The sequence below is a fragment of the Caenorhabditis remanei genome, chromosome X (assembly GCF_010183535.1).
Source record: "Caenorhabditis remanei strain PX506 chromosome X, whole genome shotgun sequence".
NCBI classification, from domain to species: domain Eukaryota; kingdom Metazoa; phylum Nematoda; class Chromadorea; order Rhabditida; family Rhabditidae; genus Caenorhabditis; species Caenorhabditis remanei.
In genome coordinates, this window is record NC_071333.1 from 20538410 (window position 1) to 20563717 (window position 25308).

The following is a 25308-nucleotide window of genomic DNA, read 5'->3' on the forward strand; positions in this document are numbered from 1 at the left end:
GAAGAAATCAAGCCAATGGAAAGCGAAATTCGAGAGTTGGACCACAAAAGAGAGCAGAATAAGGAGGAACTGTTTGAAAAAGAAATCGAGTCGGAAGACCAGCAGAATAAACTCACACACTACAAGGAGCTCTACGACGGATTCTTTTATTTGGTGACAATGCTCCGCGAAAAACAAAAAAAACTTCTTCGTTCTAAAGGAATTGTAAGTTGTCTTACATTTAATTTGAACTATTCAAAAAACGTACATAGCATTTTTTCAAGCAGAGGAACGTATCCTGATTCTCTCTATCTTCTGCAATGAGGTGTTCAGAGCTCAGAGTAATAACAATCTCGTAAGTGTCGAGAAATTGTTTGAAGTATTCAAATTTTCCTTTTTTCAGCTCCGAAAACTAGTGCAAGAATGTGAAAAGGAGGAATCGAAGAAAGATGAAGCTGATGGTAAGATAATAGTTATTGACATCGTAAGACTTTCATTAATTTTCAGCTTTAGCGGAACTCTGTGTAGTGTCGAGCGGAAACAACTCAAGTCAGCTACTCCCCGTTCTTTTTAATTGTGTATTGTGTATTGTTTAATTTTTAATTTGTTTTGAATAAATTCAAGTCTTAGTTTAATCCCTGCAAGAATTTTAATTATTCCAACAGGTGTTCCCCTGATGCAAAAGCGGCTAGATGGAAGAGCAAAACCGGAAGCTGCCACATACGCACCTGCTTATTAGTACTCCTTCTTTCTATTGGTGAGCGGAAATTAATTATTTCTTGCCGCTAGCAGAGCATAGAATCTAATTAAATGTTTCTATACTTATATGTTGCGCTTGGATGGTAGATGGAAAAGAAAATCAACGACGGAATGAGTTTGAGGGACACCTCGTCAGAATAATGTGAGAAACGAAGTAGAAACGCTTCGATTCCAGCTTTTATACCCAGGAACAAACTACTGTAGTTCGCTTAGTGATTATACCAGAACATTTGACATGTTTCCTTCACTATTTTTGTAGTTGAGAGCGTATTTCTAGTTCAGGAGAGAAACGAGGTAGATATGCTTCATTTCCAGCTTTTATACACAGGAACGTACTACAGTGTTCCACATAATCTTAGCCTCACCTCATGAAAATTCGAAAACTGAAATTTTCGAAATTTTCGGGAATCCATCCAAGAAGTAAAATATGACAACTTGGGTCACAAATGTGTATACAAATGTAAATTTGATAAGAAGTTAACAAAAAATTTTTATGTTGAATTTTATGAAAAATGTGTTTTTTCTGTTCCACATAATCTTAGCCTCACCCCTCTCATTTCAACATTTTTGAATAATTTTTTGAACTTCTGGTTTTTTCTGCATGTTTTTAATAGAAGAAATGTTGTTTTTCATAAAATGGGTAAAGGATAGTCCCTCAAAAGTTACAAAAGGTGTGCCAGTAGGGCCAAACTTGCACAGGGGCTATCCAAACGTCAGATTTCTCTCTATCAAAGCCGAAGTTCAAAATTTATTGACCAAAACTCCGAAAATGAAACTGTTTATGGTACTGCAAAGTGTCCAGATTGTCAATCATCACTTTCACTCTGAGAATAATGAACCATTTTCTGTCACGGTTTGAATAATAGAAACTTTTGCTGGGAAATTAAGACAAATTTGCGATCTAAATGATCTCCTGAGTCAGTCCGCGGAGTTAGCTTGAATAATAATGTTCTGATCCAACGAAAAATAAACAAAGCGTCATATTCGACCCAAAAACATTGTGGCCAGAACTTGGAATTTGCTCGTAAGGATCAGTAAACAGATTGGCAAAAAGAGAGTTATCTCTATGGTATCAAACTTCAAAATGAAAAGAGAGCTAACAGTGTCACGAACTTTCCTAGCTGTCAATTCTATCACAATAAAATGTCTTCATCAGATAAAGCAATTTGAAATTGTTTAGACTTGTTTTCATTTTGAAGTTTGATACCATAGTCCATAGAGATAACTCTCTTTTTGCCAATCTGTTTACTGATCCTTACGAGCAAATTCCAAGTTCTGGCCACAATGTTTTTGGGTCGAATGTGACGCTTTGTTTATTTTTCGTTGAATCAGAACATTATTATTCAAGTTAACTCCGCGGACTGACTCAGGAGATCGTTTAGATCGCAAATTTGTCTTAATTTCCCAGCAAAAGTTTCTATTATTCAAACCGTGACAGAAAATGGTTCATTATTCTCAGAGTGAAAGTGATGATTGACAATCTGGACACTTTGCAGTACCATAAACAGTTTCATTTTCGGAGTTTTGGTCAATAAATTTTGAACTTCGGCTTTGATAGAGAGAAATCTGACGTTTGGATAGTCCCTGTGCAAGTTTGGCCCTACTGGGACACCTTTTGTAACTTTTGAGGGACTATCCTTTACCCATTTTATGAAAAACAACATTTCTTCTATTAAAAACATGCAGAAAAAACCAGAAGTTCAAAAAATTATTCAAATATGTTGAAATAAGAGGGGTGAGGCTAAGATTATGTGGAACAGAAAAAACACATTTTTCATAAAATTCAACCTAAAATTTTATGTTAACTTCTTATCAAATTTACATTTGTATACACATTTGTGACCCAAGTTGTCATATTTTACTTCTTGGATGGATTCCCGAAAATTTCGAAATTTTCAGTTTTCGAATTTTCATGAGGTGAGGCTAAGATTATGTGGAACACTGTACTGTAGTACGCTTAGTGATGACACCAGAACATTTGGCATGTCTACTTCAATATTTCTGTTGTTGAGAACGTTTTTCTAGTTCTGGACAAAAAAGATTTTCTTTTTTTAACGCCATTTTTTTTAGCGGCTGCGTCATCTTGGTTTTTCTCGCTCACGGCCTCCAGCGAAGGCCCTCTCGAGAAAAAGTGATGCAAGCGCGCTCCGCGGCATTTTGGCGCGAAGCGGAAAAATTTAAATAAAAATATTTTTTCCGAATAAGTTTAAGCCTGTAAACTGACGTTTTTCGATGGAAAAGTACGATCTTGAACACAATTCCAGCAGCTATAAGTTAAATATAATTGTTTTGAATCGGAAATCGCAAATATTTTCGGTTTTTGACAGCTTTGAAGAGAAATAGACGAAATTCGGCAACATGTAAAGAAAAATTATGATTTCGTTTGAATACTCCGTTTAATTTCGCAGTCTGTTCTCGCCATTTCGCCAATTTCGCCAATTACGAAAAATGTTCCAACAAAGGAAAGTAAAAAAATCAAAGTTTTATTGCGGAAAAAAAAATAAAATTAGAGTTGTCTCCTTAGTATTCGATGTTGTTTCAATCGTTGTTCTTCGAGACGAGACGTTGAAACGCGCCGAGAACCTCTCCTGAAACAAGTTCAATCTCAACTACGATAAAGGGACGAACGGAAAGACACATAAAGGAAAAATGGACCTGTCGGAGAAAATATGAAGAGTTCATCAAAAATTGGGCATCTTGTGTCGTTGACAAGATCGACGTAGGCAGAAGACCGTGGAGTTTTTCTACAAAAAATGCTTTTTTTTCACTAAATAAAATTGAAAAACAAGAAAAAAACAATTTATTTAGCAAAAAATCGTATGTTTGTCTTTGTTTCTTACCTTTTAATGCTTCTTTAGTCATCGTGGTAGTCGCTATTGCACGTTTTTCGGGTTGAATGTACTTGTTTCTGTAAAATTTTGATGTTTTGGCCCGTATATCAAAGAATTATCTGAAAATCATAGCGGAACGAAGAAAAACAGAAATAGTTATCCCAGAGAATCATTATTTTAACAAAAAAAAGTGAAAAAAGTTGCATTAAAACACAAAATTCACTGCTAAAACGATGAGAAAATAAAAAATTGCTGCTGAAAAAGCTGAAAACGCAAACGCGCTCCACTGAAAAATGGCGTTTCCCGCTTTTTTTTTTTGAATCGAGAGGGCCTTCACTGGAGGCCGTGCTCGCTGCTCTGGTTTTCAATTTTGATGTTATTCGAGCGTAGCTGTTGCCAGACGAGACGAGGAGAGTATGTTCTAGCTAAAGATTTTCATTTTTAATCTGAATATCAGGAAAAGTATGAATCAGATGCGAAATGGGTGTTCATACTCACCCTTGCAGTTCGATTCACTGGGATTTCCACTTCAATCGCATGAAGAGTGCTGCAAAGTTCTACTCAAAATTTTTAATCTTCCCATTCTGCACGAAGACATAACTAATTTATCATTGTGTAGCGTTTCTGTTCTCTACAGTCTCTATGCGTAAATTCTTTGGAAAATCCAGTTTTTAGTGAAAAATATCCGAAAACTTAACTGAAGGCGCGCCATCTTCCTTCATTTTGTGTTCTGGGCCGTTTTTTCTGCTGCTCGCATCCGCCACGTATTCTGTGTGCGTACTTTTGTAAGAGATAATGAAGAGGTGTGATTTATTGGAAGATAACCAATTGATAAGAGAGTAAAAGAGATAGTATTGGGAAACGAGGAGAGGCACATTTTACAGATACACGTAGATTTTTGATGTCGTCAGCATGCTGAAGGGTAAAAATATGAACTCTCGAGATTACATCATTCTATTCTCAACTTAGGATCTCAAATGTCACAATCGTATTGTGAAGAAACAAAGCTCTGTTCATTATTTCAATTTTCAGAAACGGAATCTTGACACGGATATAACTGAAATTTTGAAAATGATTCAGCCAATTTCGTCATCAGCCCATCTCCCTTTCTATTCAAGCCATCTCCTTTTGATTCTTCAAAATTTTTTATAAAGCGAAAATTTCCTTCGTCTACTTATATGGCTGACCCAATTCTCGCGACACCTTCTTTGCTTCCGTTTGTCTTGATATTTCTCCTTTTTCCTATTCTCTTCGATAGTAAATTTGCACCAGATGGCTCTGCCGTCGCCGTCAACACATAGACACACGCACACACGCATATACATAGGTGTATGGCTGACCATTGCAAATGTTATCAAATGATAATTAGAAGAGAGACACCACCACCCGCTTTCGTTGGTGTTCTTTGCGTAACGAGCTATAAGGGACGAAATATGAACGGGGGTTGTTGAATATAAAAAGAGAAAAAACCTAGATTTAATGAAAGAATAGAGAAGATGAAGATTCCAATCCTGGTGTCAAAAAAAAAAAGAGTCTCACTAAGCCCTGTCGAATCCTTCAACTTTAAAAATTGCATTGTGAACTTTCAAGATATTCAGTGAATATTCGAATTTCAAAAATGGATGGAGTTAACGGGAAATTTGAGACTGAAAAAATGTGTACAATTTTGATGATTTGGTAAATAGCAAGTTTCTGTTATCTTCTCCCACTTCTGAGATATTCTCTTCTTCAAATTTCAGTCACATTCTTGGTGAGTATTATATTGTGGCATCTGTGTGCCTTCTCTTCAAAAGATAGGTAAACACGACAACGGTGCCCAGAGGCAAGAAGGAGGAGGGACAAGTGACGTATAACACAGAAATCGCGCCCCGTTGAACAAACGGGGAAACATAGAGTGTGCACTGGCAATGCCAACACATTTTACTTACATGTAACCACTCTATCCCTCCGATGAGCTACTGAATGCCTCGTCCCCTATTTATTCTTTGATTTTTATTGAATTCTAATATGGTGAGTGCTTTTAATTAATTTTTTAGACTTTCATGAAATTTCCACCAATATAGTTTGTTCGCAATTTTGTTCTCGAATTATCGATTTTTGGAAAATTACTGAAGAAGTATAACACCTGATCACAATGATAGTTTAGGTGGAATACAACTAAAACAATGTTCTCAATTTCATCAAGAAATTTACAGATAAGTTTCATTCAAGAAAAGTAATTTAATTTTTTGATTTAATTTTCAGACTTAAATGAATATCTGTTCAACCTGGAAGAAGGAGAGGCCACGCCGCAGGTGGCGAAGAAGCCGTGCAACTCGACAAATTTTTACCAAAACCAAAGGCCGGCAAGGAGAGGGAGTAAGTGTCAAGATGAAAAACAATTGTATCTCATTACTTTAATTTCAGACCCAAACTGGACGACCAAGTCGACGAGCTCCAAGAAGAAGTGGGAAGAAGCATGGAAGGAGGCCCGACGGCAACAAGACCTCCAAGTGAGGAGCAGCCTCATCGTCTTCAGGGCGGACATGGAGGCAGGACGGGTCAAAACGGAGCGGATAATAAATTAATTAAATTGCGTGTTATATATTTTTTGTTGTTCGTTAAATTTTCTTTCGAATAAATAGTTTTTTTTTCCAAAAACTGGTTTTAGCTTTCTAGCACAGCAGAAAAAAGACGAGCATTTTAGGTATTTCAGAGAACTTCTACTTTTCAGAAACACCATAACTAAAGTTTCATCTGTGACTTTATAATTCAGAATCAACTTCACATTTTCTATTTCGGAACCATGGTCAGAAAAAACCAAGAAAAATCGGCCGTTTTCTCAAGAATCCTCCCCTCCATTTTTTGTATTTCACAATTTTTTGGATAGTTTTCAAAAAATTTGTGAGAAAGTGTCTGAAAATGTAAAATAAAAACTGAAATTCTGACATTTTCAGAGTTACCGAGCAAAACCCAAAAAATTGGCAGTTTTCTTGAAAATCCTCAATTCCTTTCTTTGCCTTTCACAATTTTTCAAATGATTTTCGAACAATTTCTGAGAAAATGTATGAAAATAAAGAAAAAAGCTGAAATCGTGCAAGTTTCTACTGAAGATGTTCTATCTCCCGTTCCTCCATGAAAACCAAACCAATTTTTTTGATTGATGTTTCAAAAAGAAGCTCTTCATTTGTAAGCTGAAAAAAATCTAGAAAACCTCCGATTTTGTCTGAAAAACGGCCGACAATTGATTTTCGATGCGAGAGAGTATGTAGAGAAAGGAGAGTTTCTCTGACGACAAACAGTAAAAACCGCGCGAAATCAAACAGGCTTCTTTGAGACAGTCGTTTGGGTGGTGATGAATCTCTGCTGCTGTTGTTTGTTTGCCACGTCGTTCAATAATTATGTTTAGAACCATCATATTCAATTTTTTTTTCATTCCAGCTACTCTGAGATCTGAAACTTTCAATCTGTTCCAACCGCGCATTCGCATGACCTTTTCTTCTTTTTGCCTCTATACACAGAACACCAAGAACGTTCTGATTGTGCCTCGCATTCGCCAAGTCAGTCATCCAACGTTGTGTCCCGTGTGTGTATTCCAATGAGAAGGAATAGAGAGGTCACTGCTCAGATGCCACTGCTTGTGTTCGCCACGTCAGTGTGTATGTTTTAGAGAGATTGAATGGAGAGGTGTGTTGTATTGGAAGAGAAGAAATTGGTGAGAGAAAAAATGGGAATAGTATTGGGAAACGAAGAGGCGTATGAAACAAATACACGTCATTTTGAATAACTGGCAGCAAATATGGGATGTGTGCAGATCGAGAAAATTTTGGCGTAGCCAGATAGATACAAAATTTGGACAAGGTACACAATTTCAAGATTACTGGTTCATTAGAGCTTATGAAATCGTTGGCAAAATTGGGATAGGAACATTATGGATTCCTGGGACACAATTTTGTTGAGAAAAAAAAGAGATCCACAGAAGACTCGCAGGGGCGTATCTCGTTCCCCGAAGTAATTATCAAAAATCTGCAAACTGACAACATATAGCTTAATATTCATCAAATATTCCATCAGTTAAAAACATTTTTATATATTTGAAGACGGTCGAGATAGGGTGCTCCACACTTTTGATAACGGATGCTTCTCTATTACTAGGTTTACGGTAGGTATGTCTATCGTGTTTGTCTATAGATATTTATCGTGTGCATCAAGAAATTTCATTGCCATTCGTTCGTAGTAAGTATTATAATGTGACATCTGTGTTTATGCTCTAGTACATAATATTTATAAACGCGACGAAGGCGCGCTCGACCCGAGAAGGAGGAGGGGCAAGTGACGTATAACTCAGAAAACGTGCTCCACTGAACAAACACGCGAAAAGGGGAATTCGTCAGTTATACGAACACTTTACTCTCTAAGATGAGCTACTGAATGCCTCGTCGCCTATTTTTATTATGATTTTTATTGAATTCTAATATGGTGAGTGTTTTTATGCATTTTCTTGAAATTTTGCGCACATCAATATAATTTGATCGGAATTATATTTTCGAATTTTTTTTTAAAAACACTTTTAAAAGTGAAAATTGCCAGTGTTACTCTCAACTTTTTGAATTACAATGATTGTCTCAGTAGAATTCAACTGAAACTTCGTGATTGCAATCAATTAAATTCCCGTGTCATTATCTCCATTTTGACAAATTACACGTAGCTAGGCAATTCAATATAGGATCTAGACTCAAAAACTGAACCTATAACAATTAATATATATAATTCAGATCATCCTCAAACTCATCCAGCGGTCTTCCATCAGCGAATATGAGGCGGACAAGCAAACTTCGGACCAAGTCATGAAGAAAAAAGACGAATACATCAAGAGATGAGAAACATGAGTGACAAACTCAACGAATATGAGGTCGACAAGAAGATTGCGGAACAAATTATGAAGATGAAAGACGACTACATCAAGGAGTTGTCTGCCGAAGTGGAGAGGCTCAAAATGGCACACGCCAGGATTATCCCACCTGCCACCAACACCGAAACGACACCACCAGCTCTCCCATCCACTTGGACACAAACCATTCCGCCAACTTCCCCCACATCCATCCCATCCACTTCATCTGCATCACCTAAATTACGGGTTATACGTTTTTTGTAGTTTGTTAAATTTTCTTTTGAATAAATTGTTTTTTCCAAAAACTGGTTTTAGTTTTCTAGCACACCAGAAAAAAGACGAACATTTCAGGTATTTCAGAGAATTTCTGCATTTCAGAAACGCCATAACTAAAGTTTCATCTGGGATTTTATAATTCAGAATCAACTTTAGATATTCTATTTTGGAACCATGGCCAGCAAAAACCAAAAAAAAAATCGGCCGTTTTCTCGAGAATCCTCCACCCCTTTTTTTGTATTTAAAAAATTTTCGGATAGTTTTCAAAAAATTTGTAAAAAAAGTGTCTGAAAATGAAGAATAAAAAGCTGAAATGGTGCAAATATCTACATAAATGTTCTAACTCCCGTTAGTCGATGAATACAGAACCAATTTCTTTGATTGATGTTTCAAAAAGAAGCACTTTGCGTCCGCTTCAATTTTTCTGCAAAAGATTACTAAAAATCTCCAAATCTGTCTGGCTGAAATTTTGATTTTTTCAGCTTTTTTGCAGAAAAACCTGAACAATTGGCAGTATTCTCAAGAATTGTCGACTCCATTCATTTTATTTCATAATTTTTTCCAATTTTTTGGTTAGTTTTCGAGAAGCTTGTTTGAAAGTGTCTGAAAATGAAGAATAAAAAGCTGAAATGCTGCAAATTTCTACTCAAAATGTTCTTTTTCCTGTTCCTCCATGAAGACAAAATCAATTTTCTTGATTGATATAACAAAGTGAATTTCTTTATGTGCTCTACAATCTCTACGCAAACAATCTCCGAGAAACGGTGTTGAAAATTGTTGGTATCAATGATTAAGTCATTTTTTCTACACAGTAATGTCCATTCCGAATTTTCCGCATATATGTAATTCAGTATAGGATTTTTTCGCGATTTAAAGTAAATCGGAAACTGTCTGGTTAGCGATGAAACCCGAAAGTGTTAGTCTATAATTGATATTACCTCGCCACTTTCAATTTTGTTGTGCTCTTTCTCTAATTTCTCAACACCAGATCATAATCCTGATAAGTCACTACATCATTCGTCACCTAGTTTTTTATTTTCCATTTTCAGCTCGCAACGATTGTGGAGGAAGAGCCCAAACTTCACGAGCCTGGCCATACCAGCCATCTCAGCCGACTGAGGAGCACTTTGCCAGTAAGTTTTTAATAAACTCTTTTTTCTCATAATAAGTTATTGAAAATCTTTATTTTAGTTTGGTGCCAAAACTTGCGCACAATGCGTGACGAGAGGGAAGCCCAAGTGGCGGAACAAGTGTACAGCCGTCAGGGAGTTAAAAGCCAAAAGGTAAGTACGTTTTTTAGACATGTTTGGTCACCTCCGGAGTTGTAACCAGCTTTAATGGCGTTTCGCGACACCTCAATAAACACTTTAATATTTTAAAAGGAATCTAAGCTCTTGTCAGAACTGGAATTAAACTCAGGGTTGAGTTTTCTGTTGATGAAAAGGGTTTTGAAAAGCGAATACTAAAGGTTTACAAAAAAACAGAAGTTCTTTTCGACCGGCCATCAAAGGTCCCAATCCTTCCATGCTCCAAAAACAATTTTTAGCTCTAATTTTAAAGTTATTGAGTTAAAAAGCGCTTATTAACAAAACAATTTCATACAAGAGACCAGATTTAGATCTAGAATTTCTTCTCCCTTTAAAACTACCCAGATTATAACAACTTTATTTTAGAAATGAATGTGAGATACATCAACCGAGAAGCAGACCATTGCGGTATGATGCATTGAAATGTATGCTCTAGTCGATGAGTGTTGAGAAGAGGTGAGGGTTTGCAAATCTTAATAAAGTTTTTGTCAAAGAAGTCAAAAAACTTTAAATTTTTTCTTAAATGAGGTGTTTCAGACATGAAATCCACACTCACCTGCCAAGCCTCCGTGCCATCAATACCGTTCTTCCAAATACCATCGAAGCAGTGGGAATCATAAATGTATTTTTTATAAATTAATTCACTTTCGAGTTATATATTTTTGTAGTTTGTCAAAAATACATTTGAATAAATAATTTTTCTTAAATACTGTTTTCAGCTTTTTAGCACATCAAAGACAGACCAACACTTTAGATATTTCAGAGAATTTTTAAATTTTTGAACCATCATAACTTTGGTTTCATCAGAAACTTTGTAATTCAGAATTAATTAAAAACCTTCTTATATAACGCGTTCTCTGTAAGACTCGAGCATCGTCATAGTACATAGGGGCCTAGAGTCTGTAAAGAAGTTAGGGCTTGCATTTTTATACAAACATGTACTACGGGTCTCTAGTAAACCATATACACAATATTGGCTCCCGGCTCGCAGGTACGGTAGTACGGTAGGTGCTCAAAAATGCAAAAATGAAAATTTTTCAATTATGTCGTAGAAAGCTGAAATTTTTACCATGTTTCATAGGTGTAAAATAAAGTATTTCCACAAAGTTTCAAAACATGATTCAAAAAATTCGCCGAGTTATAAGAAAAAATCATCACTTTTTTTAGAATTTTTAGAATTAAATTGAAAAAAAAGTGCCACTTTTGAAATAACATGTCTGAGGATTTTTTTGTTTTAAATGAACCACTCAAAGTCCTTTTTAAAAAACAAGACTTCGCCCTATATCATCGATTCCCAACAGTCGAAAAGTGACAACGTTGAAAACTAAAAAAATCGAATTTTTGAATTTTTTGTTTTTCTCATCAGAAATGAATAGTCCATGTTTTTTTGAGTATTTTTTGTATTGACCCTTTTAAATTTTCTTTACATTATCATACTAAGAAATTACAATTTTTGAAAAAAAAAATTTTTGATGATTTTTTATGGGAAAAATTTTTTTTCAAAAAAGTATAAAACTCATAATTTATTGCACAATTATTGTTTTAAATACCAGAAACTATTGTTTTAACACCGTTAAAGTGTTTTTATAACAACTATGGATAAGAGCAACTCGAATCACAACGACCCCGAATCAGAACTGCTCTGTGCCATTGGGTGTTCGAATATTAAACGTGTTTCTTTATTATTTTTCTTATTCATGATGTTTCATTCTTTTCCCGATTTATCTTTGACTTTTGTTCACTTTCTTTTTTGGCGGAAGGCTCGGTGCACCGATCGGTGGAGATGGAAAAAATTCGATGACTCGGAAGAGGTCTATGATGAGAACGGTGGAGAAAATAGTGGTTTCCAAAACCCTATTAATTAAACTAAACAAGACAACCAACGATAGATTTGAATCTTAAATACTTTCTTCAAATTTGGTTCTTTTTTTCAAATAAACGAATCAACAAATTCCAAAATTTTTTGGTGATTCGGGGTCGTTGTGATTCGAGTTGCTCTAATCCATAGTTGTTATAAAAACACTTTAACGGTGTTAAAACAATAGTTTCTGGTATTTAAAACAATAATTTTGCAATAAATTATGAGTTTTATACTTTTTTGAAAAAAAAATTTTTCCCATAAAAAATCATCAAAAAATTTTTTTTTCAAAAATTGTAATTTCTTAGTATGATAATGTAAAGAAAATTTAAAAGGGTCAATACAAAAAATACTCAAAAAAACATGGACTATTCATTTCTGAAGAGAAAAACAAAAAATTCAAAAATTCGATTTTTTTAGTTTTCAACGTTGTCACTTTTCGACTGTTGGGAATCGATGATATAGGGCGAAGTCTTGTTTTTTAAAAAGGACTTTGAGTGGTTCATTTAAAACAAAAAAATCCTCAGACATGTTATTTCAAAAGTGGCACTTTTTTTTCAATTTAATTCTAAAAATTCTAAAAAAGTGATGATTTTTTCTTATAACTCGGCGAATTTTTTGAATCATGTTTTGAAACTTTGTGGAAATACTTTATTTTACACCTATGAAACATGGTAAAAATTTCAGCTTTCTACGACATAATTGAAAAATTTTCATTTTTGCATTTTTGAGCACCTACCGTACTACCGTACCTGCGAGCCGGGAGCCAATATTGTGGATTTGGGTTACTAGAGACCCATAGTACATGTTTGTATAAAAATGCAAGCCCTAACTTCTTTACAGACTCTAGGCCCCTATGTACTATGACGATGCTCGAGTCTTACAGAGAACGCGTTATATTTTTTCAAAAGAAGTTGACAAATAGCAAGAGTAATACGAATATTATTAATGATTTGAGTTAAGTTTACTTTGAGCGTTTTGCTCGATACTAAATCATTCTTTCAGATTTATGAAGAAGTCAAAGAAGAACTCAGACTGCAAGGTTTCTGCTGCGGAGAGTATCATCCATATTCGCTCACTGTGATTAGTTGTGAAGGAGACGAAGCTTGCGGAATCAAACCAGATGATACATTCTTCTCGACTACAGTTGACGAAGAGGAATACTGTTTTTGTCCTGCTCATTATAATCAAGACAAGAATCAAACAAGTGTGAAGACGAAGGACGGTTACGAATGTCTGAAGGAAAATTTTGTGAAAAAAGTGAACAATGAAGTAGAAAGCGAGAAAATTGTAGAATGCGACAAGTGCAAGAAGTTTTGGCACGAAGCATGCCGGTATTCCAGTGAATCTGCTAATCAATCGAATTGCGATTGCAGTAATGTGGAGATTGGCTTCAAGTACATGCCGCTTACTCATTTTTCGAATTATTTAGAAAACAAAATTATGGATATCAAAGGAGCCTTTGGATTACATGTCCGAGTCATTCGAATCAAGAGAGAAACAGTACGGATTGGGGAACACGCTATGCGAAAAATCTATAAAAGCGCAAAAGGACCATATGTTTCGTACACGAAGAAAAAAGTGATGGTTTTCCAGAAACAAGATAAGGCTTATGTAAATTTTATGACTTTCACTGTAAAAAAGTTCGATCACGGCTGGACCGTTTTGAATTATTTGGATTCTGTGCAATATTTGGAAACGGATCCGCTAAACTTGAGAAGTATGATCTACAAACAAGTGATCTACGCTTATTTTGACTATGCGAAGTCCATCGGATTTCATTATGCTCACATTTGGGCGAATGCGCCCGAGAAGGACGGAGACTTCTTTTTCAATGTCCACCCGGAGTCACAGCGGTGGTTGGAGCAGTACTGGTTGCAGAAATGGTATTGGGACATGCTGGTCTCAGGAGCGCTTAGTTTGGATATTTGGACGTTTGGTACCGAAATCGATTTCTCCAGCGCAGAAACCCTGGAAGAACTTCACCAGTCTCTTATTTTCTCTAGTTACTGGATGAGTGTTTTGGAGGAAATTCTATCTGAGGAGAGCAACAAGAGGATAGACGTGAAAAAACTCAAGAAGGTTCTCTCAGATCGTCATAAACAGAACGAAGGTTCACTTTTTTATATTGATTTGATTCGAAAACCTTGGGAGCAAAAGTTGGAGATTCATGACCAGGACGAGGAAATGAAGTGCTCGATCGCCGAGAGTCGCGAAAAATGGCTTAACTGCCAATTTGAAAACAATCTGCAGTTTGGAACGAAACGACGTGCAATTCATGCATCCACTCGTTTGATTCAATTGGTGAATTTGGATCGGGATGAGCGCGAAGTACAATATATTTACGGATGACATTCTAAATGGAATTAAATAAAATGAAAAACAGTTGTTTGAATAAATTTGTATTTTTTAAAGTATTTTTTTCTAAGAAACTAGGTCTAATTACATAATCCGAAGGGAATAAAAAGAATCGGAACACGGAGCTAAAAATAAAAAGGCTAAAATAAACTTGAAAGAGACGATATAACGCGTTCTCTGTAAGACTCGAGCATCGTCATAGTACATAGGGGCCTAGAGTCTGTAAAGAAGTTAGGGCTTGCATTTTTATACAAACATGTACTATGGGTCTCTAGTAACCCAAACCCACAATATTGGCTCCCGGCTCGCAGGTACGGTAGTACGGTAGGTGCTCAAAAATGCAAAAATGAAAATTTTTCAATTATGTCGTAGAAAGCTGAAATTTTTACCATGTTTCATAGGTGTAAAATAAAGTATTTCCACAAAGTTTCAAAACATGATTCAAAAAATTCGCCGAGTTATAAGAAAAAATCATCACTTTTTTTAGAATTTTTAGAATTAAATTGAAAAAAAAGTGCCACTTTTGAAATAACATGTCTGAGGATTTTTTTGTTTTAAATGAACCACTCAAAGTTCTTTTTAAAAAACAAGACTTCGCCCTATATCATCGATTCCCAACAGTCGAAAAGTGACAACGTTGAAAACTAAAAAAATCGAATTTTTGAATTTTTTGTTTTTCTCATCAGAAATGAATAGTCCATGTTTTTTTGAGTATTTTTTGTATTGACCCTTTTAAATTTTCTTTACATTATCATACTAAGAAATTACAATTTTTGAAAAAAAAAATTTTTGATGATTTTTTATGGGAAAAATTTTTTTTTCAAAAAAGTATAAAACTCATAATTTATTGCACAATTATTGTTTTAAATACCAGAAACTATTGTTTTAACACCGTTAAAGTGTTTTTATAACAACTATGGATAAGAGCAACTCGAATCACAACGACCCCGAATCAGAACTGCTCTGTGCCATTGGGTGTTCGAATATTAAACGTGTTTCTTTATTATTTTTCTTATTCATGATGTTTCATTCTTTTCCCGATTTATCTTTGACTTTTGTTCACTTTCTTTTTTGGCGGAAGGCTCGGTGCACCGATCGGTGGAGATGGAAAAAATTCGATGACTCGGAAGAGGTCTATGATGAGAACGGTGGAGAAAATAGTGGTTTCCAAAACCCTATTAATTAAACTAAACAAGACAACCAACGATAGATTTGAATCTTAAATACTTTCTTCAAATTTGGTTCTTTTTTTCAAATAAACGAATCAACAAATTCCAAAATTTTTTGGTGATTCGGGGTCGTTGTGATTCGAGTTGCTCTAATCCATAGTTGTTATAAAAAACACTTTAACGGTGTTAAAACAATAGTTTCTGGTATTTAAAACAATAATTTTGCAATAAATTATGAGTTTTATACTTTTTTGAAAAAAAAATTTTTCCCATAAAAAATCATCAAAAAATTTTTTTTCAAAAATTGTAATTTCTTAGTATGATAATGTAAAGAAAATTTAAAAGGGTCAATACAAAAAATACTCAAAAAAACATGGACTATTCATTTCTGAAGAGAAAAACAAAAAATTCAAAAATTCGATTTTTTTAGTTTTCAACGTTGTCACTTTTCGACTGTTGGGAATCGATGATATAGGGCGAAGTCTTGTTTTTTAAAAAGGACTTTGAGTGGTTCATTTAAAACAAAAAAATCCTCAGACATGTTATTTCAAAAGTGGCATTTTTTTTTCAATTTAATTCTAAAAATTCTAAAAAAGTGATGATTTTTTCTTATAACTCGGCGAATTTTTTGAATCATGTTTTGAAACTTCGTGGAAATACTTTATTTTACACCTATGAAACATGGTAAAAATTTCAGCTTTCTACGACATAATTGAAAAATTTTCATTTTTGCATTTTTGAGCACCTACCGTACTACCGTACCTGCGAGCCGGGAGCCAATATTGTGGATTTGGGTTACTAGAGACCCATAATACATAGTTGTATAAAAATCTGTCCCTAGGGCACACGTTGCTCGAGTCTTACAGAGAACGCGTTATATATTGATTTAGACTCTTCTAGAACAGACGAAAAAAAAATGACAAGTGACTCAGGGTGGCATGACGAATGACAAAAGCTGGGAAATGACAGAGGAAGGAGGCACACAGTGGGGAAAAGACAAGTATGAGAATGCAGAGGTGTGAATCGTGAGCGATTGACCTTGAGGGAAGAAGCAAAAAAAGGTGAGGAATGCGATCAGGGTATTTTCGGCAAGAGTTGAGCATCCTTTTGGTGTCATGTAGGCAAAGCATAGAAAAGTTTTCACATCACAATCAGGTGGATCGATCAGTAGCAACAGATGTTCCTCTCGTTGTCTATATCTCCACATGCCACCTGCTTGCTTATCTGGTTGATAAATCAGATAATCCTAACGTATTAGACTACAACACATAACTCACGCACATCACTTGAACAAAAAGATTTTTTGTATCATGTTTCTCTCTTTTTCAAAACCGTCTAACTACCGATTGATTTTGTGGTGTGGTGAATCTTTATCAATTAGTCGTATGAGACGAAGCTGAATAACCTAGAAAAACGGAAAAGTAGTTTCCAAATATCATTTTATTAGTTGAAATTATTTAATAGATGAAAGTTGAATAGAAAAATTATAAAATAATTAGATATAGCACGGTATACATTTCGAAGTCTTCATTCTAAACAGGAAAATTTCTTCTTTGGAACTCGTTGACGTTTTCTGCCATTGTCCTCTGTAATTGGCACAACAGTTTGAAGTTTTCGCTTTCTGCCCTTTTTCGGCTGCGCAGTTCCTCCATTTTCGATATTCTTGTTACCACTCAACCATTTATCTTCTTCAATATCGTCAACTGTCGCTCGTTTTGCAGGATCAACAACAAGAATTTTGCGCAGCAAACTCATCACGTCGTCTTCAATATTGTTCCATGGTAAGTTCTTGTCATCTTCCTTTGATATCCAATTCTCCATGTTTTTCTGAGTGGCCACTTCCCATGGCCGTCTTCCTGTCAGCATTTCGATGAGAATGATACCACACGGCCATACATCGAGTGGTGGTCCGTCGACAAGTTTCTTCGACATTTCAACTTCCGGCGCCCAGTATTTAGCTGTGCCGCAGAGGGTCACCAGCATGTTTACTGCTTCATCGTCTCGGAATTTGGTTGCGAAACCAAAGTCTCCAATTTTCAAAATACCATCAGATGTCAAAAATAAATTCGCTGGCTTCAGATCTCGATGTACTATTCCTAGGCTGTGCATGAATTGAATTCCATCGATCATCTGGGTGAAGTACTCCTTGGCAATAGTAGATGACAGCGTTCCCTTTCGCCTTGATCATTTGCTCCAAGTCACCAGCAGCGGCAAATTCCAGGTAAAAGAATAAAAACTTTTGAGTTTTCAGGACGTCAAACAACTGGATTATGTGCTTGTTTCCATCTTTGCTCAGCAGCTCGTGAATTTTGAATTCCTTCAAATTTTTGCATCCTTGTCCTGATTTCACACGTTTGATGACAACATCACTGTTTTTTGAGGAGTATAACAAGACATCTCCAAATCCTCCGCTTCCGAGATGTTTGAGTCCGCCCTTTTCAATTTTCTTATCAATGACATCGTTGAAGAGCTCAAAATCACGAGGATATCCAATCATCATTTCTGAAAAGAACTCATTGGTAAATTGAAAACTAATATGAGGGAAACAAATTCAAACAATGACGCGACATCAGGAGAGTCAATAATATCAGAAAGGATATTCATTTTTTAAGAAGGATTCAATAGACAGTTTCATTAATCACTAAATATATTCAGGAACAGCTACTAATTGTACCAAATCCAAAACTGAAAATTTTTTTTAAAGTGAAACAAAAATTGAGAAGTCAATAAAGATAAAAAAGAAGACAGCATGCATGAACTGGTATGGGGAATGCCGAGAGTGCAAAGGAACTTTGGTCGTTTGTAGTTATTTTGCTACTGTGAGAAAAAAACCGAAATGAGGATCAATAACACGGAAAAACAATTTGGGAAATCTTTACTATTAACAAACACCAGATTCTGTATGTTTGTCTGTGGTTCGCCGATCCTACCGCCCTTCCTACTGGACCGATTTTCTTCAAATTTGGACCAAAAGATCAGAAATTTTCACCACTCGATGCCCGTCTTTTTCTTTTTTCAAAATTCTTAAAATGACGTCTTCTGAGACAGAAACACTGATAAAGCATTGGGGAATCGACAGCGGAAAAAGGGGGGGGGAGACGGTCGGCAAAGCGTCGCCTTTTCTTTCCTCGCCCGGCCGCCGTTTCTCCTGGCCGCATGGATCAAGTGGGTGCGTCGCCGCGTCCGACACAGGTCGTTCGCAAACGATCCGTTACGGATGCTTCGGACGATCGCGCACGGTCCATATCGGTACCGAAAAAAAGACTCGTTATGGATCCATAACCGACCCGTTTGCGAACGTCGTATACGAGTCCGTGCGCGATCCGTTCATTTCTTGTTGCTCTCCTTGCCCTCCCCTTCCCATTTTTCTTGGTTTTCAAAGCAAAAAAGCTTTTTATAATGACTAATTTATTTCAGAAAAAAACATTTAAACAATTAAAAATTCAAGAACGAAAGATAGAAAAGTCAACAAAAAACTAATATAGCATTTATTGAAACATTCTTAATTTTTTGTCGATTTGTGTCGATTTTGTGCCAATATCCATAATTCTGTCCATTTTTGAAGCCAAAATCCTGTTGTAGTTTCCTCCGTCCTCTTCCGCCAAGGCAACACTTGATGCTCTGAAAATTTATTTTTCTCATTTTTATCTGGAAATAAATCGCTCACTCACCGAAAAACTGCTTAAAAGTAGATTGTTTCTGCCTAATTTATCGAAAAATATTGAACTTCCGGCTCCTTATTTTTTGATTTGAATATCCGACAAGACTCTGAAAAATAGAGGTCCTATACTGTATTTATAGGTCGCCGATAGACAAACCTCAACAAAACTGTTGCCCATTTTGTTCGAATTGGTCTCCAATAATTTTATCAACCTGAAAACCATGAAGAAGTAAATAAATCAAAGAAATTTGAGAAAAAATAGGAAAAAAATATTCGAAATAAAAATAAAAATTGAGCTGGCCGCGAGAGAAAAAGTTAGTCCAATCATCCATATACGATCCGTTTGCGAAAGCAATCAGAGTCGCTCAGTAGGACGTCGTAAACCATCCTCACGCGATCTCGTATCCGAGCAGTCGATAGAAAAATTGGACATCCATAAACGGTCCGTGTGCGAATGAGAAATACGAGTCGCGCGCGAACGACCTTTCGCGAGAAGCGTCGTTACGGATCCGTAAAGACTCCGCACAAGATTCGCATCCGTAACGCGTCTACTCGCGAACAACCTGTGGATCTGGCGAGTTAAGCAACGTTGACTACAGTTAGTTGGTTCGAACCCATGTCAGAACGTGAAAGATTTTTTGATTTCATCGGATTCAGAAAAAATGGAGGATTCCAAACGTGTCGTCCGTTTCCGGATTGGTCCACGCCATAAAAAGTTATAGGCCGTTTTCTAAAAAGTGACGACGTGAAAGATTTTTTGATTTCATCGGATTCAGAAAAAAAAGAGGACTCCAATCACGATTTTCTGTAACACCTAAAAGGGTGGTGTTGAGAAGGAGGTTTAGTCGCCGTTAGGCGACGTGAACCGACTGGTATCTAAAAATTATTATTCCGCTAAAAACTAAATAAAGGTAAATTCTGTCGTTAAGAAAACTGGAACACTTCCGGTTCCTTGCAATCTCGCTCAACCCAGGAATATTGAGAGGCAGAAGTAAGTCGGATGGCATCTCACTAGAGCTGTTACTTTTTGATAACTTTTTGGTTTTTGGTAAGCTTTTACTTTGTTGAATGAAAAACTAAGACGAGGGAAAGCATTATCTTACATTTTTTTCAATGAAGAATTCAAAGGTGGGTTTTGTACATTTACTAAATATAATTAAGAAGAACTACAGTCTATTGATGATCTGACCGACCCCGAAATTTGCAGAAAGTGAAAAATAAAGAACGTTTTAAAGTGAAATAAAACAAGATCAGGAGAGTCGATAAGTATTAGAAAGGTAGAACTCATCAACTGGTACAAGGGAATGTCGTGAATGCTAAGATATTCCCGGCCTCATGCAGTCATTTTGCTGCCGTGGGAAACAACGCAGACTTTCGAAACCGTGCGTTTCAATGTTATTGATTCCTAGTATGGGAAGAAAAATAACAAGAAAAATGGATAAAAAATAGCTAAAAACTTATTAATTCTTTACAAACTGAATAAAAGTGAATGCCGTCGTTGAAAAACTAGAAAACATCCGGATCTTTGCAATCTCTCCCAAGGCAAAAACATTAAGAGGGGCAGAAGTAACTCGGATGGAATGTTGCTTTTGTGAGTAAAAAAACTTCTATAAGGAAACGATTTCTATTTCATTTTTTTCAAAGTGGGATATAACTGTGGTTTACTTTACTTAATATACTCAGGAAAAACTAGTGTCTTCTTAGGATGATCCGATCGATTCCAAAATTTGCAAAATTCGGAAATCGTGAGAATGCCGAAAAAAAAAGAAATCTTATGCAGTAATTTCGCTGCTGTGGGAAAGAACAAAATCGATCAATAAATCGTAAAGAAATAGGGAAATAGCTAAAAACTGATTGCTTCACTATAAACGAAGTAAGATCAAGCTCCTTTGTTGAAAAATTTAAAAACTTCTGGATCTTTGCAATCTTGCCTAATGCGAAAACTTTGAGAGGGTCAGAAGTGTTCGGATAACATTTATGTCGCATTTTCAGTAAAATGTTACTGAAGTTGTCGGAGAATGAGAAGCTACTCTGTGAAAGATTTTTTAAAGATTCAAAGGCGGAAACCAGACCAGAAAACTGTAAAGGAAGGCTTAAAAGTGAAATAGAAATGGAACAGGAGAGTCAATAAATATTAGAGAGAATACAGATCGCACGAACTAGTATGAGAAATGAGAATGTCAAGAAATCTCAGTTGTCATTTCGCTGCTGTGACACAGAAACGCAACGTGACGCAAGTAACGCAAGTAAGTCTTTCAAAACCTGTTGATTCCCACGGTAAGAATCAATAATACAAAAAATGAATGAGAAAATAGCTAAATACTGAACATTCCTCTAATAACTAATAACAGCTGCCGCGAAGTCAATGAAATCAAGTATAATTCATATTACTAGTTTCAAATCCAGAAACAAGAAAAAATTGAGTTAAACAGATTGATGCGATCAAAATATACTAATACATTATCATTCATTTTATCCGATTTGATTTGTTCTAAATTCGATTTAAAACAGATCAAACTTTTCCACCATCTCGCTACACCAATATGCACCACTTCAGACGAACATGTGAAACGATAAATTTATATCTGATTCTAGCTTCTCAATATTTAAAGATCCTCAACCATGGGCTGGCACTTCTCGGAGATAATTTCAAAAACTGTATCTCATTTCCTTGCAGTGTCACTAGCATATTCACATGACACAAAAAATATTGATTTTTCTTCATTTTTCATAAATTTCATAGTTTTCTTAGTTTTCTTATTCATTTCCCATATTATTTGTATTTTCCTTTCTTTCAAGTGAGTAATGCAAAATAAATGTGACAACAAACATCGGCCGCCGCAGTAGGGGGTGTGCAAGCGCGCCGCACCGCACTCGGACAAGAGGGCCCTAAATTGTTTTTTCATCGTCTCGCTCATTTTCGTCGTTAGTTCTCTATTTTTTTCCTAATTTTTCTCATAATTTTTTGCGTTTTAGTTTTCCATTTAAACGAATCAATTTTTAGGTGCATCATGACAAACTTTCCCAAGGATTCCAAACAGAAAACGCGAGTGCGAAACATGGAGGTGAGGGAAAGTTTTTTTTTGGTGTTTTGTCATATTCTTTTTCCAGACATCCCTCATCTTTTTCCTTGGAGTCGAAGTGATGTTCGGTGCTCTGGAGTTCTTCTTCATGAGTCCAGTAGTCTTGCACAGCTACAAAATTATCAAAATCTTCTTTATCATTTGGATTCCGAATCTTGTGATCGCTTCCTTCTTCTTCCTCGCCGTCAAACCGGGTATCTTCGCCATGTATCGTGCAGGATTTAGAGTGAGTTTTCACATTTACCTTTAAAACTCTTTTTTCTATTTCCAGATGATTCATTTCACCGTCATCGCCAACATCTACTACTGGTACAGACTAATGCCCGTGTCCGTATGTACTATTGGTCTCTGTGTTGTCGAATTCATCTGTCTTGTCGATGGAGTGTCAAATGAGAAAGTGAGTTCAAAATTAATACGTTTAGATACGTCCTTCTTTGCACTCACTGCCTCAAGCTGTTAAAATTGGAAAGCGAAAAATCAATAGCTATTCGAGATAAAAGTGTCATAGCCACGCAACATTTCAAATTGTGAAACGTCGAGTTTTAAACTGTCACGTCATTTCGTGCTAATTTCTCAGTAAATTCTGCAGTTTTTTGAAGAAATTTTGAAATCGATCACTTTCGCACGAAACGAGCGTATTGTGAGCTCGCCCGGCCAAATATCTTTTAACTGTAACATTTGGAAACAAAGAGATACAAAAATTGCATTAATCGTGGTCCGAAGAACTAAAAAGAAAGTTATCACTTCTAAATGTAGGAATAACACGTACACTTTTTGAAAAGTTACCAAGCTGCTCACATTATGTTTAGTGACTGTTTCTCAGTAGTTGCGAAACGAAATTCTGCCCTATCACTTACTTTATATTAAATTTTGCATTTTTCTGCAAGAATTCTTGAAAATCTAGCGGGCGTTGGTACACCAAACTGATTTTTCGGCTGTTCACGGTGACATCGTGAAACTATGTTCCTCCCCTACCCACCGAATCAAGTTATTTCAAACAAATTACTGTTTCAGATGACGTATCCTGGCCAATGGATTCTCACAATCGTCCACAAACTGAGAAAATCTCCGCAAGAGACTGCCATCGAAATGATCTCTCTCCACTCGTCCACAAATGATAACTTTCTGTCTGAAGTTAACGAAAAACCCTTCGCGCGAGAATTGGACACTTCTCTACATTACTCGAGTGACGAAGACTCAATTCCCCCATTTTCATCGCTTGAACCCCTTGGTATATTTGTTGTCTGAATGTTAGAGTGTCCCATTATCCCGGTGGTTTATAGTAATTAGCGTATTTCATAATTTTTCATGCATGAGTTATTTTAAATGTTTTTAATTGCCCGTGTTCAAATTAATATAGTTTTGAATGTATAAATTGTTATTGGGGACTGAGCTTGACTGTCATCTGACGAAACCTCGACGAAATGCACACGTGCAAATGATGGAGAGTTTTCCGCTCATCGGACCGCTACGCACGATCGCTCGCGACTGGGGAAAAAAAGTGAGCAAAGGTAGAAGTGTGTGTCTTCCCGCCGGTCCGACGGAACCTTTTTACTAACAAGAGGGAATATTGGAGGGACCAACCACCCTTTTCCCCGCAAACACCGTGACGACACATTGCGTATCTTCCCAGAGCTCGTTTGTATTGACCTCACACAGGGCCACCTCACACACACACACACAATATAAGGCCTCCTCATTCTTCGCCGCGCTCTCGATTGACATTCTCCTATTTCTCCCGACTCGGATTCTCTTCTTTTCACTCGAATTATCATCCTCTAACGTAAGTTAACCATTATTAAGAGAAATTCTTCAATTTTATTTTAGGATGGACATCGTATTTGCTCCGGGGTCACTTGTCGATGGACGATTCCGAGTTTTGGGCATCTTGCACAACAGTGAGACCCAAATATACAATGTCACAGACACGCAACAAGGAGATGTCGAGTGTATCCTGAAACTGTACAAAAGAGACATATTTGACGACGCGTACTACAATGAGATCACCTTCCTCAAAGCATGCAAAGGCAAAAAGGGATATCCTTATTTATTCAGCGTATTCTCGTTTGCACATGGAAACATAGAATGTGATTGTATTGGTAAGTTTATCAAAACTTGATGATTAATTTGAACAATGCTGTTTTCAGTTATGTCCGACGTTGGGGACACTTTGCTCTCCCAACTGAAGATGAGATCGTGGCGATTCACTATGGCAAATACAGTGCGTATAGGGTATCGGTGCCTTGAGCTCCTGGAAAAGATGCACGCTATGGGATACGTTCATATGGATGTCCATCAGCAGAACATCATGGTAGAACATGATTACGATGGAGTAAGTTGTTTAAATGAAGCTAATATTGTAGAAATATTATTTTTATTGGCTGATTTGTTATTTTTTCAAAATTTATATACTTCTTCGTTTCAGGAACTGAAGCTCAATCTCATAGATTTTGAGTTTACCAGCAAGATTCACCCCCCACCATCATGCAACAATTTTTTCGCGCGGCAATCAAGCTTGAACATCGCAAGACACGGTGACTACTCACCAATTGATGACCTGGTCTCGATGGTCTTCGTCCTTTTTGCCACTCAAAACATCGATCCATTTATAAGAAGGAACATTGATGATTACGTCCAACAGAAAGAACAATTCGTAAGCCAGATACTTAGAAAACAGGAGAACCATAACTTATTTTATTTCAGCATGCCGACCCTATGCGCCACTTTCCGAATGCAGAAAGTCAGTGGCTTGGAAGATTGTATATTGAGATTGAAAGGCAAAGGACTGACGGATATGACAAGTCTAAGATTCTCGAAATCTTGAATGCGGCTGTGTCAGGAATTGATCCACGATCTCCAATCGATTTCGGTTACCAACGCGGGACATACTGGATTCGATAATTGTTCCGTTTGATCCCTTCACAAACACATTGTCTCAACTCCCAGCCAATTGTTACTGTTAATGTCGCCTTTCTCCATTCCAGTATCCTTTTTTGTCCGTTTTCCGTTAATCGCTCCCCAATTATTTTGACGTATCCTGGCCAAGGAATTCTCATAATCATCCGCAAACTGAAAAACTCTCCGCAAGACCCTGACACTGAAATGATATCTTTCCACTCTTCCACAACTGATAACTTTCTCTTAGAAGTCTACAAAA

General features: G+C 36.4%; 6 protein-coding genes across 6 annotated transcripts; 4 read left to right on the forward strand and 2 right to left on the reverse strand.

Moving 5' to 3' along the window:
- Window positions 1-15: 15 nt before the first annotated feature.
- GCK72_026111 (uncharacterized protein) lies at window positions 16-8428 on the forward strand (the record flags this gene model as incomplete). Its single annotated transcript, XM_053736667.1, has 5 exons — window positions 16-204; window positions 383-440; window positions 5814-5927; window positions 5976-6061; window positions 8324-8428. 5 exons carry the CDS (start codon window positions 16-18, stop codon window positions 8426-8428), a joined length of 552 nt encoding a protein of 183 aa, XP_053580233.1.
- A 5-nt stretch (window positions 8429-8433) lies between these two features.
- GCK72_026112 (uncharacterized protein) lies at window positions 8434-14232 on the forward strand (the record flags this gene model as incomplete). Its single annotated transcript, XM_053736668.1, has 4 exons — window positions 8434-8692; window positions 9765-9848; window positions 9907-9998; window positions 12886-14232. The coding sequence occupies 4 exons, from the start codon at window positions 8434-8436 to the stop codon at window positions 14230-14232; spliced, it is 1782 nt and encodes a 593-aa protein (XP_053580234.1).
- A 2702-nt stretch (window positions 14233-16934) lies between these two features.
- GCK72_026113 (uncharacterized protein) lies at window positions 16935-17390 on the reverse strand (the record flags this gene model as incomplete). Its single annotated transcript, XM_053736669.1, has 1 exon — window positions 16935-17390. The coding sequence occupies one exon, from the start codon at window positions 17388-17390 to the stop codon at window positions 16935-16937; it is 456 nt and encodes a 151-aa protein (XP_053580235.1).
- A 64-nt stretch (window positions 17391-17454) lies between these two features.
- On the reverse strand, window positions 17455-17907 carry GCK72_026114 (uncharacterized protein; the record flags this gene model as incomplete). The annotated part of the gene is made up of 1 exon (XM_053736670.1): window positions 17455-17907. One exon carries the CDS (start codon window positions 17905-17907, stop codon window positions 17455-17457), a length of 453 nt encoding a protein of 150 aa, XP_053580236.1.
- A 4172-nt stretch (window positions 17908-22079) lies between these two features.
- Window positions 22080-23399, forward strand: GCK72_026115 (uncharacterized protein; the record flags this gene model as incomplete). Its single annotated transcript, XM_053736671.1, has 4 exons — window positions 22080-22133; window positions 22180-22377; window positions 22423-22548; window positions 23166-23399. The coding sequence occupies 4 exons, from the start codon at window positions 22080-22082 to the stop codon at window positions 23397-23399; spliced, it is 612 nt and encodes a 203-aa protein (XP_053580237.1).
- A 580-nt stretch (window positions 23400-23979) lies between these two features.
- GCK72_026116 (uncharacterized protein) lies at window positions 23980-25052 on the forward strand (the record flags this gene model as incomplete). The annotated part of the gene is made up of 4 exons (XM_053736672.1): window positions 23980-24250; window positions 24299-24483; window positions 24577-24804; window positions 24855-25052. The coding sequence occupies 4 exons, from the start codon at window positions 23980-23982 to the stop codon at window positions 25050-25052; spliced, it is 882 nt and encodes a 293-aa protein (XP_053580238.1).
- Window positions 25053-25308: the final 256 nt, after the last annotated feature.